The sequence below is a fragment of the Micromesistius poutassou genome (assembly GCF_964030765.1).
Source record: "Micromesistius poutassou genome assembly, chromosome: 13".
In the NCBI taxonomy this organism is placed as follows: Eukaryota; Metazoa; Chordata; class Actinopteri; order Gadiformes; family Gadidae; genus Micromesistius; species Micromesistius poutassou.
Window position 1 is genome coordinate 10943278 of NC_140283.1, and position 12801 is coordinate 10956078.

A 12801-nucleotide genomic window follows, 5' to 3' on the forward strand; every position below is an offset into this window, starting at 1 on the left:
TAAAAAGAGCTTAAAGTAGCACTTAATGAAAATATGATAGCATTCATCTCAGGTATCAAACCGACAGACACACGGTGCCAGGAAGCCAAAGCAAGGGACGCCTGGCAAGTGGTCAAAAAGAAAAAACCCTCCTGTGACAATGACTACTGCCCTGTAGTGTTAACCTCTCTGGTGATAAGAGGCTTGTTCATCCCCAGCTACAAAATGAGGTTTGTGGACAAACAGACCAACATCAGTTTGCCTACAAGCAGCTTAAAGGCGTTAACGATGCTCCAAACAGCTTAAAGGCGTGAACGATGCTCCACTGGAGAAGCCTAAGGCTTATATGCGGATGGTGTTTGTGGACTTCTGATTGGCCATACCTGATTTGATGCCATTGACAGTAAACTGACCATCCGACCCAGCAGTGAAACAGTCTTCTCAAAATGTCAACAGCGCCTCTTCTTCCTGAGGAAATCTGTACACTCCATGTCCACCAATCCATCATACTGGCATTCTATAGCTGTTTCATTTAGTCCATCATCACATTCAAATATATATATATATATATATATATATATATAGTAAACAGATGAAACTGACCTAACATAGACAGATACAGATTCAACTGATTTTCCATATTTGTTCATTGGTGGCACACACACACACACACACACACACACACACACACACACACACACACACACACACACACACACACACACACACACACACACACACACACACACACACACACACACACACACACACAAACATGCATACATACAGATATAAAAATACAAACATACATACATGATCTGATCAAGGGGAGCAGCTGTGAACCCCCTGTGTGCTTTTATAATCTCCCATTTTTTTATTACGCCTTGGCTGAATGAGGGAAAGGTAGAACACAACACAATACCACGTTGAACAATGGCTGGTCCTCAGATGCCCGGGATTACAACCCAGCAGTGTCCCTAACAGAGAAAAGCTCTGCTCTGCTCTTCTCCCATGTGGTTCATGCACATTTGTATATTAAAGTAATACTTTTCAAGTGTAAATATATATTCATATGTGTGTATCTGTGTTTGTGTGTGTTTGTGCACATGCATGGGAGTCTGAAAGAGGCCGACTAAATGCTAATGTGTGAGCGAGTGAGTGTGTGAGTGTGTGTGTGTGTGTGTGTGTGAGTGTGTGAGAGTGTTTGCGCGTGGCTCTGAGGCTGGGGGACGGCAGGGGATCACAGAGGAGTGTAATATCACCCAGAGCTGCTGAATCCACCTCGGTACATGGCAACAACACACACACACACACACACACACACACACACACCCTTAAATTGTTTACTTCACATTCGTCTAAGGATTATTGCCTTATTCACACTCTCCAATACAGTGTGGTTACCCATATTAGAAAAAAAATATTATTAATAAAACAGGAAATCCTAAATTCAATGAAATGTTAACTACAAACTAAATATTGAATGAAATGCAAAATGAATGGCAAAGTGCAGTGTAAAATAAGGGAAAATAACTGAAAGTTGTGCCTTGAAATAAGAAAGTCTGAAATCCTCAGATTCATATTACTTACTATCGACGTTGACCCCAGATGTGCAGATGACATTACTATGAGGCAAACCAGGGCCCACACAGATCCATACCGTTTGGGTGAGGGGGGAACGTGATGGAAGACATTATCGGCATGATCTCATTACCTGACCTACCTTTACACCAGACCAACGGTGAGGCTGGCTTAACTTCATTGGAGAGAGAAATCCCATCTGTCCTGAGTCTGGTGTTTAAGGATTGCGTTTTGTTGGTTGGGATGGTTGTGTAATAGTCTGTGTGTGTATAGACGTGTGTGTGTGTGAGATGCCATGGCCGTGTGTGCCATGGAACCATGGCATCTAATGGTGTTAACAACACTGGTTGAACTGCTTTACTATGGGCTTCTAGCTCGAAGGATTTAAGTATATTGTTATGGAGAATGCTGACAAGATGATGAAGTATTGAAAATGCTTTTTGGGTGTTAATGTACAGTGCATGTTTTAGTGCTGCCATTATTAGCTTGTGAAACATTTCATTGATCCGTTGTTTTGGGGGACCTCCCATGGATGTGATGAAAAACACCATGATGTGGACTTAACATCAGCCTTTTACTTGCTTCACTACCCTCTGGCTTCCTGTTCACTTTAGATTCTACTTTAAAATCATTTTCTTCACTGAGGTAGTGCCCCCCCCCCCCATACATATTAGACACACTAGGGCCCTAGATGTCTCTCTTGATGGCCCTCAGCTCGAGGCTGGCTCACTGCTCCAAGGCGGGTCGGTGGGTTTGGGGGCAGCAGCTCCTAGCCTTTGGACCGCTCCCGGAATTACCTGCAGTGGACTCTGTGGACACCTCAAAAACATCCCACTTTAATTGAGTGCTGTGTACAAGATTTGTATTGTAACCCTGTCAAACACTCTGTCTGGGACTTCTTGTATGTGGAAGGTGCTGTATATTTGACTTACTTACTTTATTAGGAACCTATGAAGGAACTTGTGTTATCTTAGCTATATATGCAATATCTGAGATAGTGAGGTCTGCAACTAAGGAAACAGCCATTTTCTCCTTTAAATTTCTCATTTAAACTGCAACAACAAAACATCAATGGTGTTTTGGTTTAATTTGACAAGATGGCAAATAGTGCTAATTGCTAAGGTCATGAAAAGCCTGTTGGCCAGGTGGGTGTGTGGAAGTGGAGCCGGTTTAAGAACATTAGAGAGATTAATACATGCAAGTGCTAATTGCAACAGGTTGGCTGAAATTATATGACAAAATGATAGTAATAATGCAAATGTGATGTTCTGCACCTGTGTATTTAGTGCTCACTGGTGTCTTTGCTATCTGGTCTGCATATGCCAACAACCAATGAACTACCAACAGCACTCATGGAGTATGCAACCCTGAAAGCAGAAATAACAACAAAAAAACAAGAATTGTATTCATAATGTTAATATTATTAGAATGAATAAAGCTTATCTATTGCAATCCAAATGTAGTATAATATAGAAATGTGTCATTTTGGGAACTTCAATGAATGCAAAATGAAATTATACGACATGTAATTTCTATCCACCCTAGCAGATGGATAACTATAAGCGGCTAGTGTGTGCAAAATGATGTTATGACGCATTCAGGGTCAATAGCCATATGCATGGATTCTGCATGATGTATTTTTTCTAACCCAATCAGACCAAAACCACTGTTGTATTGACAGCTGGGAAATGCAACTGAAGCAAAACAGAAAACAGATTTTCAACATACTAGTTCTACATTGATTTTTATTCGTAATCTTTTACTGAGAAACACATGAGCGAAAATGAAATTCATATTGATTTGTTTGAAATTTGTTTGAAATATTGGTTCATCAAATGATTTCATTGTGTGTGTTTCTTGAACACAACTTTAAGAGGGTTGAGATGAACTAATAAAAATGTTTTTTTAATCTAAATTAAAATCCAACCACTGACAGTAAATTCTAAGTTTTCGTAATTGTTCAACATCGGCTATTTCCAGCTATTTCCAGTAAAACTGGTGCCCAAAAGTTAAGGTAACATTGCAAACCCCAAATGCTTTTTGTTTTTGACATGCAAGTGTGCTTTCTTATTATTGAAACTATAATGAATAGAAAGGTATTTCATTAAAAAAATGGAAACAGAATTAGCTAAGAAAAGTAAGAATGAGCCAGTTTAACAAATTTTAAATGTAAGGCAATATATTACTTATATTCCTTGATAAAGGAAATATGCTGAATGGATAAATTAGATTCTTTGGCAAAGAAAATACGACACAATACTTAAAATATCAAATAAAGCCTCATAGCCTGTACTGCCGCATACACCCTGGTCATTACAGGGCAACGGAACAACCTTTTGTGGGACAGAATAAGAGTAAATCCTGTGAATCAACACATGAGAGTGGCATCCATTACACATCTCCCATCCGGGAACAGCTGCATCCCCATACCGGCGGCCATGAGCATGCTGAGTTCAGCATAAAGGGTTTACCGCCACCCCCATTACAACAATGACCATCCAGAAAGAGCTTCCACCAGGCAGGAAGATTGAGGCGAGGTGCACCAGTGCTCGGACTGAGAGATAAGTGAGAGGACCCCCCCCCCCCCCCCCCCGCCCCCGTCAGGCTACGGAGGACAATGAAAAGGATGAGGTGCAGGAACAGAGCAGCAGGACAAGGCCATTTGTGGAGGGATCTGCTGCTGTGTTTAGCAGCTGTGGTCTGCTGTGTTGGGGGGGCCCCGGCTATGAGACCATCCCTCCCTGACTGGCACATCAGCACCAACACCCCTCCCCATTTCCTTCAATGGTAACACCTTGAGGGTTATGCTGATCTACCACCAGTATGAAGGCACAAGAAGAAGAGATGAAGGACTCTTATCAAAGTGCGATTCATTAATTTATTGTGGGATACCTTTTGATTGTTTAGGAGAATTTAATTATGTATGCATCTACGTTTCAACATGTTTTCCACATATTTAACAGAGTTTGTGGCGGGAATGGATCAGTAGGTAATTCTACGTTTTTTTTCTAAACACAAACATATAGGTTATGTTCACATTTGAATTATGTTTTTTCAGGATATAATAATAACGGTTGTCTGTTGACCGTTAATTAGTATATGCTACATGTGAACAGAATGTGTCCAGGATTTTATAAGAATTATCATTAGCATTATTACCATGTTGTAAATCATGTTCAATCATGACTTACAAATCAAGTTTGTAAATCATTAACTTACCCTTATAGATCCTCATTGTATCAATAATATATTAATTACTTATACTAATCAGTATTGATGCAGAATCAAGGCTTTATATTGACAAATTCCCTATTTACTTAACTCATGCTTCAAAGTTGCAGTTATTCTCAGGTTCTTCCCATGAGCCTCAATGAAAACTATGTGATAATAGACGCCCAAGAGCGTGTCTTCCGTCTGTTGAAAACGAGGCTGTAATTGTTCATGCTTTATCCTGCCCTCTTCTTGACCTCTAGTGGGCCAGGGGCTGAGGGGGGGTCTGGTGACGTCAAATCCTAACCAGGTACGCCTTTTGAGCACACTTTCTTTTCTTTATTTTTTTTGTTGACAGAAATGATGATTAAGATGACAGGAAGAGCACTTTCATCTGACCCATCGGGAGGCGTTCCTTTAAAAGCATCGCTGGGCTCCTCAACTAGACACCGACGGCAAAGCAGCGACAGACCACAACATCCACTCACACAGGCTCCTAGCAGATAGCCTACAACAGAAGATCAAGGTGAGTTTGGATCGCCGTTGCTTGTGAAGTAGTAGACTATAATCCTGTTTGTGTCTTGCTTTACTCAGATTGTATGGTTTTCTTTAGATGCAGCGGTGCTTTGGGTTGTTTTGCGTGTCACTCGTCCTCTGTGCAACTCTTTCCGAGACCATCGGGCTGGTCATTGCGGTGAGTTTCTTAATTGTCTGTACATTATAGTCCCATCTAGAGGAATGCAACGGAATGCAAAAAGCATCCGTCCTCTGAAGAGAAACATCTACCTCCGCCTTTCGTAGTGTTGATACCATTAAGCAAACAATTTAAATTGAAAACCCCAGTAACTTTCTCAACGAAAAAGTTCTGTCTTCATTTCCTAACGGTGTGTTTGTGTGTATGCCTGTGTGCGTGCGTGTGTGTGTGCGTTCGGGCGTGCTTGCGTGCGTTCGTGTGTGTGTGTGTGTGTGTGTGTGTGTGTGTGTGTGTGTGTGTGTGTGTGTGTGTGTGTGTGTGTGTGTGTGTGTGTGTGTCAGGCTAAAGAGAAGCGGGGCTGGACCCTCAACAGCGCGGGCTACCTCCTGGGTCCCCGTAAGTACTGGTCTGCTCCTCTTCTCTCCCACGGTGTCTCGCTCGTTCATTTGGGGTTCATGGAAGCGATCTTTCTGTCGAAAACAAAACTGCTTGCGATTGTAGTTTTTCCGCGCCGTGAATGTTGCTGAACCGCCGTCCGGTGTCGGATAGTGCTGATACCTATCTGAGACCTTCATATACATCGTAAAAAAATGCCAAAACATACAACAACTACGAAATATGTAAATAACTGATGATAGTTTCTTCGAACCTATAGTGAGAACCTTTCAGAAGGCAGTAGCCTAGATGCTAAGATACTAAGATATTGCCTATACTAAGATACTACTAAGATATCGCCTATTCTTGAGATATATAGATAGAGATATGTTTTCTGTGGGAACCTGTTTAATATTGGGGTTCCAAACGTCACCATACGATCAACAGCCAACCATGAAGAGCTAGTGTGTGTGTATGTGTGTGTGTATGTGTGTGTGTGTGTGTGTGTGTGTGTGTGTGTGTGTGTGTGTGTGTGTGTGTGTGTGTACAGTCAGTGGCATCGTTGTGTGTGTGTGTGTGTGTGTGTGTGTGTGTGTGTGGTATTGTGTGGGAGTTTGTGTGTGTACACAGTAAGTGGTATAGTAGTGTGCGTGTGTGTATATTTGTGTGTGTGTGTGTGTGTTTATATGTGTGTGTGTGTGTGTGTGTATATGTACGTACACAGTAAGTGGTATAGTAGTGTGTGGGTGTGTGTGTATATATATGTGTGTGTGTGTGTGTATATGTACATACACAGTAAGTGGTATAGTAGTGTGTGTACGGTTTTGTGTGCAAGTGAAGCCCAGGGTAAAGGTTGCTCCTGCCTCATCCTGTGTTCCAGGTCGTATTGATCACCTAATTCAGATAAAGGATGGCAGTGCGAGAGGCAGAGACGAGCTGGGCACCCAATGTAAGATAGAAACACATACGGCCGCTGCAAGGCTCTGGCGTCAGGAATTGCTCCGTTGTGAAACATCTTGCCATTTTTTACTATCCTTTTGTTACCCTTTCTTTGGATTGTGTCAGGGACATGGTGCGGCCCAAATAGCACAATGGTGTCGTCATAGCTACCGGGAAAGACGTGTTCATTAAACTTTCAGTCAGGTGCAGCAACTGATTCTATGTATCTATATAGAATCAAACATATTCTATGTCTATAACTATTCTATGTAACCGATTCTGATTTCTTCTGAACTAAACCCATCAGATTAAGCACAACACATGTGGGCGGGCGTGGGTGACAAGATCAAGTAGAAAAAAGTAGATTGAACACTAGTCACAACACTATCAAGATCAAGTGCATTCTGGTCGAGGGGGATTGACATTAGAGGGCTGCAATTACAAAAGAGGGAAATATAATGAGCCTTCAGACACAGGTCACACCTCAAGCACTACTTTATTTGAGTGTTTTATTCCCAGAATGAGTCAAGCATAAAGCCAATCCCCAGGGTGCCTCTTCATCTCTGTGCTGCGGGCCCTATAGTGGAAGGAGCTCAGGGCTAAATTGCAGGTGCTGCCAACAAGCTACAATCAGAACCAACCAACGTGCCAGAAATGCAGTATATTTGTAAACTAAATGAATGAATTCGTGTTAACAGTATTTTATACTCACTCAAATGTAATTTATCCTCCCTATTGAGCTGGGCATGATCTTCTTCTGAAGGTAATGCTGAAGGAGTATATTAAAGAAGAAGTATAATTGTGCTCCTATTATAGGAGTACTATTATACTCCTATAAGTCATTAAATGCCTTCAGTGGCAACCTGGATGTCCTGTTTTAAAGGCACCATCTTGTAAAACAAAGAACATTCTTCTTAAGACATTGTAATTGAGTCGAATGGTCGGTATTATAGTTAAAATTTGACAAATCAGATTTTCACATTCTGTCGTAATGGAATCATATGAAAGACTCAATCTGAAATTATCGACCGCAGTCCACCAGAGATGAGGCTGTGCCTGAGGTCTGAATTAGTTAGTTACGCTTTATCAAAACAAACACATACAAATGACAAAACTCTGACTAAATACAACATGGAAAATTTGAATGGACAAAGATTTACTAAAAATATATGTCTATATATAGCTTCATTTTATTATAATCATTTTATTTTCATGCTTGTAAGCTTTCGTTTGGAGAATAGTTAAGGCTTAACTATTCATTATGCCTTTCAGTTTTTGTGTTATTATTTCAATCGATTTACATGATCTTTAATATTGATATAATTTGGTGTTCATCTGTTCACCCAATTTTTCTGTGTTTTTTGTTCAAACCTATATGTCCCGCTTCAGTTGTGTCATTTTTTTTGGATGCAACGCAGAAATCTCTTATTTTCTAAAGCAATTCCAAAAGCCAAGCCCTGCAGGTGGTCTGTAGAAGGAAACGGGAAACAAACCCTTTAAACATGCAAACAGTATCTAATAAAATACCACCAGTGTCCTTCAGGTGTTTTGACCATCAGGACTCCTCGTGGAGTGTCTGCATAGACTGGGTGTGTGTTTGTGAGAGTGTGTGAGCAAGGCAATGCATCCAATACAGAGAAGCAGAAAGAAAGTTGCGTTTTTCATATAATGTTTTATTTTTTATTTGAATTGAATGGTTTATTTTTGTAACATGAACAATCTATATTATATCTACAATTCAGTTTATTTGATAAATAAAATGTTCTGCAAGTGCAAAAGTGTACACATCAGTGAGAATGAATATCAACACTTGTTGACTACACTTCAAATTTTAAAAATTTTCAAATTTTGACATTTTCATTTAAAAGTGGTTTAATATCAACTCATATCATCTTATAATTGTACAGATGGCATTGATGGACACAGGTCACTGGGAGACAAGTCTGGTTTGGCTGGCAAGAGGGAAATGCCCCAGGATGAAGAGTTCAGAACAGGTACACACACAGACACAGACACACACACACACACACACACACACACACACACACACACACACACACACACACACACACACACACACACACACACACACACACACACACACATATGGCTGATGTCAAGATCAATTACACATGCCGTATTGGCTCAGTATTACTGGCTGTATTACTGCCTTGTAGACCAATCTTAAAGGAAAACTTCAGGATTTTTCACATATAGGAGAGAGAGTCTAGTTGTTGCAGGAAGAGAAAGGTGGAAATTTAATTGAGAGCTGGAGAGAGGAGAGTTTGTTGTGTTGGACTACAGAAAGCATTGCTAAGTGTTATCAAAATGATTTGGGAGTAGGAGAGTTGAAATTGTGATGACAACAACATAACAACAAGACTTCTCCTTGAGCGAGACTTTGTGATGTATGTCTAAACATAAAAAAGTAAATTACTTTATTGGACACAATCAAAAATAATCAAGCCAAAGGTAAAGTAGTATTTCTGTAAGGGATACGTTACATTATGTAAGAATATAATCTGAGCATATCAGTGGCAAAAACAAGCAATTTGAGAGGATTGGCAGGGATGTATTGCCCAAATGGATGAGATCCTAGCCCATTTTCGCAGATTACAGCTGCAGTGTTCTCGCACAATACTGGGCCAATTTAAAAAATTGTTGTCCGCATTAGTCCTGTAGACCTGTCGGGTCCAGTTGGCAAAATCCAGAGGTTTTCCTTTAAGGTAAACTTTGTATTTATTTTATACACACTCATGCATTCCATGCACTATTTACATTTGTACCTCTCTGATCATATGGTTTATCTCCACAGGTGCTCTGAGAATACCAGATGAAGATATTGTACACACCATCATTGACTTTTTATCATACCTCAAGCTGAAAGGTTAGGTATTTCCTTCATGGTTTCTTACCATGGTAATACTTCTTAATACACGTAATAATGTGCCTATTGTATTCTACTTCATAATCCATTGCTTGCTGACTGGAAAAATGGTTTTGAGCTTGTAGTCACTTTACAACGTTGTCTCTTCATTGTGCACATTGTGTGTGCTTGTTCTATTTGTGATAGCAGAGATCGGAGCATTTGAAAACCTTCCTTCCTCTCTGACGTCAGAAGAGCTCGCCGAACGCTGATCCTCTGCCTCACTGTGCTTCAACCACCTATTCAGCCACACATCATAACTTCAATCCTTCTCTGATCCCATGTTACCCAAACAACTCAAACAAATCAATGTTGAAGCTAACAATGTTAGCTCTTTTGGCAATTTAACAACAGATTTGAAATATCTACCCTTGAGGCTATAGATCTGTATTTATTGATGACATGTTTGGCTTTATTGTGATTGTTAAAAAGATAAATAAACTTCTCTATTATTGTCTGAAAAGAAAAGTCCCTGTAATGTCCCCTGGAGGCTGATATGGGAGACAGATGACGTCCAAAAGCTGTATGATTTGAATGTGCTTTGATTCGCAGAAAACTATTCATAACCTAATGCTGTGTTACTTGGTAATGTACCATTATCTGATGTTCAATAAAGGATAAAAAAAAAAAACATTGCCGTGTACTTAATAACAAAGACGAAAATGTGTGTTCGTACCAAGTGAATGACAGCTATAAGGATTATATGGGCCCTTCAGCACACCCAGCTATTGGTTGGATCAAAGTTGTTGTTGCTAATCATCTTTTTTTCACCCTCGTTTTCTTGTGCATTTGGGGAAACCTAGTTCTCGAGATTATCTCTTCCAGGCTCAAGTTGGCCTGATAAACAACACTAGTTTTGCAATCTTTAACATCCATAAAACCACCCCCAAAATACTTCTAGAGTGCCGAAAACATAATATAGCGCCCTATATGTGGCCTCTATTTGAGAGAAAACCAGGTCCCTAAAATTGATAAGAGCCCTATACTGTAATGTGCCTCTCTGGTACAGAACACCTTTAAGTCCCCTCTCAGATGACCCCTTTGGAGAACGACCATGTAGGGGCCCCTACACTAGAAAGTGTTATGAAGGGCCCTTAAGGGTATCCCTTCTGTAGAGCAAAGCATACATCCCCTCCATGCTGCTAGACTCTTTTTTTTTTTTAAGTCTGTATATATTGCATAGAAATTTGTTTCAGGTGTCGAGCTGTGCAAGACACAGCTCGACACCAAATAGTTTGTACTGACATTGAACAAAGACAACAGACTAGACTTTTGCTATTGTCAGGGAAGTATTATGGCCCTCATAACATGCTGGAGAGAAGCTACACTGACTGGACCAGATCAGCATTGATGCTGGCATGGCTTACAGCAAGGAAGATGAGACAATAATTAATACATAGTAGACTAAGTCTCTGACTGAAAGTGAAATGATAACTGGCATGGCCAACGTGTGTGTGTGTGTGTGTGTGTGTGTGTGTGTGTGTGTGTGTGTGTGTGTGTGTGTGTGTGTGTGTGTGTGTGTGTGTGTGTGTGTGTGTGAGTGAGAGTTTTTTCTAATATTGGTAACCATCATTGCATTGGAGATTGTGAATAAGGCAATAATCCTGAGACAGATGTCAAGTAAACAAGTTAAGGGTCTGTGTGTGTGTGTGTGTGTGTCTATGTGTGTGTGTGGGTGTGTGCATGTGTTCAAGAGTTTGTGTGTGCATGTGTAGCTTGGATGGTATCCGACAGTTTGTTCTGTGAATTATATTATGTGTATGAGACTAAATGATGGAACCTTGATGTTATCAACTGTCTATAATCTGTAATCTATGTTTACGTCTGCACCGTTACATTGACCTCCCAATATTAACAAGTGTGAGGGTAGCGCCACCATGTGAACCAACCACAGATGTTCTTCGAGATGTCTGCTGACTGCCTTTTGATGAAGCTACCATTATAATGGAAAAATTGGTAATTTACACCAAATGATGACGTACTATATTAAACTATTAATATTATATGTAAACATATTACTATTTATTTAGTGGTACTTGGTTACACTTAATCTAAAACTCATAATGAATGTGGTTATGCCTTTGTATAAATTACCCATACTATTTATGTTATTTGCCAGCAAAGGAATACGCTGAATATCATTGCAACTCTTTGTGCATGCATCGTTCTTATAGTACGGTACAGTCCTGCTCCTACGCTCAGCAGTCCTCTATGTGGGAGGCTGCAAAGTGGTATGGAGATCCACCTCCAGATGAAAGGTAGGCCACTGGGTTCAACCTCAATGTCTGCAGCCTACTGTGTGTGAATCCTTGTACAAGGTGCCTAACATCTACCTGTTCAGTAAGGACGTAATGTATTGGAAATCCCTGTAAGTTGCTTTTGACAAACAACTGCTAATTAACTAAGAGTAGCTAACAGATCAGCACCACGGCCAGCTCCCCTACCTGGGTGTTTCTTTGAGTGTGTTGTGTGTAGCATAAGTTTTGGTTTCAATTAGGAAAGTCCAGGGTCCAGGAACCCGATAGAAGCGAGTTCCATGTTTAATGTCTAATTGTTATAGCGACAGAAATAACGAGAAATTTCTTGATAGATGATCAGAAAATGCACCCATTCACAATTGTACTCATCCACAAGTACTTTAAAAGGATGTGGTAGTTTACTACAGTGTTCCAATCATGTTTTTCCATTGGTATTGTATCACAAATGCCATCTAATTTTTGTGTGTTTCATCCTCCATATTTTGGGGAAACAAATGAGCATTGCAGTAGGATCATTTTTTTTTATCAATACATCTTTTTAAAATAGGCCTACAAGTAAAAGACCATTATATTTTTCTACTGTCGTAAGAATGATGTATGATACAGGTCAGAGTAACACAGCATCCGTATGGATGGGTTTCCATGGTTATTTCCAAATTATCGTAATTATGACAGTGACTGTATCGACACAAAGTACTGCCAGATAATGTTAAGCTACACTGTGTTGTGCAACAAGGTCATAAAAAGAACCGAAAAATAACCCAACTTGGTGACTTATTAAAAAATAACATCTTTGCGTTTCTTCAAACGCAAGATTTAGATTTAGCATTTTCGCATCA

General features: G+C 40.1%; 1 protein-coding gene across 1 annotated transcript; it reads left to right on the forward strand.

Moving 5' to 3' along the window:
* Positions 1–5383: 5383 nt before the first annotated feature.
* On the forward strand, positions 5384–9916 carry gal (galanin/GMAP prepropeptide; the record flags this gene model as incomplete). Its single annotated transcript, XM_084477030.1, has 6 exons — positions 5384–5464; positions 5806–5860; positions 6720–6788; positions 8686–8772; positions 9594–9665; positions 9852–9916. 6 exons carry the CDS (start codon positions 5384–5386, stop codon positions 9914–9916), a joined length of 429 nt encoding a protein of 142 aa, XP_084333156.1.
* Between the last annotated feature and the right edge of the window lie 2885 nt (positions 9917–12801).